Genomic DNA, 3,283 nt, shown 5'->3' on the forward strand with positions numbered 1-3,283 from the left:
TTTGTCATAAATTAGTTGATCATATATGCATGGCTTTACTTCTGGGCTCTATCTTGTTTCATTGATCTATATGTCTATTTTTAGGCCACTACCATAATGATTTAATTACTATGGCTTTTTAATATAGTTTGAAATCAGGATGCGTGATGCCTCCAACCATGTTCTTTCTCAAGGTTGCTTTGGCTATTTGAGGTCTTTAATAATTTTCTTATATTCAGTTTTTTAATGTTTATTTATTTTCAGAGAGAGAGTAGGGGAGGGGCAGAGAGAGAGAGAGAGAATCTTTAGCAGACTCTGCACTGTCAGCACAGAGCTCCATGTGGGGCTCAGTCTCACGGTTTGTGAGAATCAAGAATCAGACAATTAAGTGACTGAGTCACCCAGTCATCTCATTTAATAATTTTGGGACTACATCAAAATAAAAAGCTCTTGTACATCAAAGGAAACCATCAACAAAACAAAACAAAACAAAAAACCCTACTGAATGGGAGAAGATATTTGCAAATGATATATCTGATAAGAATTAATACCAAAATATATAAAGAACTTATATAACTCAACACCAAAAAAACTAACAATCCAATTAAAAAATGGGCAGAGGACCTGAATAGACATTTTCCCAAGGAAGACATACAGATGGCCAATAGACACATGAAAAGATGCTCAACATCACTAATCATCAGGAAAATGCAAATCAAAACAACAATGATATATTATCTTACACCAATTAGAAAGCTAAAATCAAAATGACAGGAAATAACAAGTGTTGATGAGGATGTGGAGAAAAGGGAGCCCTCATGCACTGTTGGTAGGAAGGTGCAGCCACAGTGGAAAACAGTATGGAGCTTCCTAAAAAAATAAAAGTAGAAATAACATATAATTTAATAATTCCACTACTATTTACCCAAAGAAAATGAAAACACTAATTTGAAAATATATATGTACCCCTATGTTTTTTGCAGCATTATTTACAGTAGCTAAGATATAGAAGTAACCTAAATGTCCATCAAAACATGAATGGATAAAGAAAATGTGACATGTATACATATATACACGATGGAGTATTATGCAGCCATAAAAAGGATGACATTGTGTCATTTGAGACAATGTGGATGGACCTAAAGGGTATTATGCTAAGTGAAATAAGTGAGACATAAAAAGACAAATACCATATTATTTCACTTATGAGTGGAATCTAAAAAAAATGAATAAACAAAAAGCAGAATCAGATCTATAAGTATAGAGAACAAACTGTGGTTGCCAGAAGGAAGAGGAGTAGCATGTTGGGCAAAACAAGTAAGGGAGAGGGAGATACAGGCTTTCAGTTATGGAATGAATAAGTCATGGAAATAAAAGGCATGGTATAAGGAATCCAGTCAGTGATACTGTTAATAGCAGTGTAAGGTGGCAGATGTAGCTACACTTGAGGTGAACAGAGCATAATGTGCAAACCTGACAAATCACTAAGTCGATCATTGAAACTGCAATATTGTGTGTCAACTATACTCAAATAAATAAATAAAAGTTCAGTCTTTGCTCTTCTCTGCCATCGTGGTGTGTGTGGCTGACCGTTTCTCGCCATGTCTTCTCACAAGTCTTTCAGGATCAAGCAATTCCTGGCCAAGAAACAAAAGCAGAATCGTCCCATTACCCGGTGGATTCAGATGAAAACTGGTAATAAAATTCGATACAACTCCAAGAGGCGGCTTTGGAGAAGAACGAAGCTGGGTCTGTAAGGGATCGAACATGAGATGGCACACGTTTATGTTGCCTGAAAGTCATGTGTTTCTACACCACCACATCCTTACTGCCTGACCAGTAGATCTGTTTTATCAGGAAATTGACTTTTCTCTGTTATGATGTTTCTGCACCTATAGGTTGGCTCAGTAATAAACATGTGAGACCTCTTGGTTGAGGAAAAAAAAGGTCAAACATGCCATTGGCAATTTAAAAGTTAAAACATTATTTACAGGGGCGCCTGGGTGGCTCAGTTGGTTAAGCCTCTGACTTCAGCTCAGGTCATGATCTCCCAGGTTTGTGAGTTCGAGCCCCGCATCGGGCTCTATGCTGACAGCTCAGAGCCTGGAGCCTGCTTTGGACTCTGTGTCTCCCTCTCTCTCTCTCTACCCCTCCCCCACTTTCTCTCTGTCTCTCTGTCACTCTTAAAAATAACTGAACATTACAAAATTTATTTATTTATTTATTTATTTAATTAATTTTAATTTTTTAAATGAAATTTATTGTCAAGTTGGTTTCCATACAACACCCAGTGTTCATCCCAACAGGTGCCCTCCTCAATGCTCATCACCCACCTCCCCTCCTTCCCACTCCCATCGACCCTCAGTTTATTCTCAGTTTTTAAGAGTCTCTTATGATTTGGCTCCCTCCCTTTCTAACTTTTTTTTCCCTTCCCCTCCCCCATGGTCTTCTGTTAAGTTTCTCAGGATCCACATAAGAGTGAAAACATACGGTATCTGTCTTTCTCAGTATGACTTATTTCACTTAGCATAACACTCCCCAGTTCCATCCATGTTGCTACAAAAGGCCATATTTCATTCTTTCTCATTGCCAAGTAGTATTCCATTGTGTATATAAACCACAGTTTCTTTATCCATTCATCAGTTGATGGAGCACTGCTAGGAAAAATTTTTTAAATAAATTAAAAAAAACACTATTTACAAACTATTTAAAAATAAATAATAATGAATGTGACCAAACTGATTCTCAGTTGAAGTTTTATAACTTCAACAGTTATAACTTTATAACTGTAAATGCTCAAAGGTAAAGAATGTAATCAATTAGAAAAATAACAAATATATGCAATAGTAAATTAAAAATAAAATAGTTATCAATAAATAAGCATTCATCAGAAAAATTAGGCATACTCAATAACCAACAAGGTGTGCTTTCAAAAAAATCAATGAAATGGAAAAGTGGGATCATTTTTGGAAGTCTATTTAATCAAAGAAAGGATACTGTAGAAATTGACATAAATGAGAATATCATAGTAGAATAGATGTATATTGAAAGTATCATCTGACTCCGTACTGCCTATAATCAAAAGCTAGATGGAGAGAAAATGTAAGAAACAAATGATTTAATATAAACGAGTCAAGTCTTTTAAATTAAAAAAATTAAATTGGTTTCTTTTTCTCAGCATCTTCTGATAGCAAATGATTCCAAAATTAAGAAATGGCTTCTGGTCAATTCAAGCCCAACACAAAGCCCTTGTGAAGACCTCAAAAATCTTTGAGATATTATCTCATAGATCCCTTCAAATACC

At 35.4% G+C, this 3,283-nt stretch overlaps 1 protein-coding gene across 1 annotated transcript; it reads left to right on the forward strand.

Moving 5' to 3' along the window:
- The first annotated feature begins 1,537 nt into the window (after positions 1-1,537).
- LOC106971433 (60S ribosomal protein L39-like) lies at positions 1,538-1,887 on the forward strand. Its single transcript, XM_053222324.1, has one exon. The coding sequence runs from the start codon at positions 1,581-1,583 to the stop codon at positions 1,734-1,736; it is 156 nt and encodes a 51-aa protein (XP_053078299.1). The 5' UTR covers positions 1,538-1,580; the 3' UTR covers positions 1,737-1,887.
- Positions 1,888-3,283: the final 1,396 nt, after the last annotated feature.

Source organism: Acinonyx jubatus, chromosome B2 (genome assembly GCF_027475565.1).
Source record: "Acinonyx jubatus isolate Ajub_Pintada_27869175 chromosome B2, VMU_Ajub_asm_v1.0, whole genome shotgun sequence".
NCBI classification, from domain to species: domain Eukaryota; kingdom Metazoa; phylum Chordata; class Mammalia; order Carnivora; family Felidae; genus Acinonyx; species Acinonyx jubatus.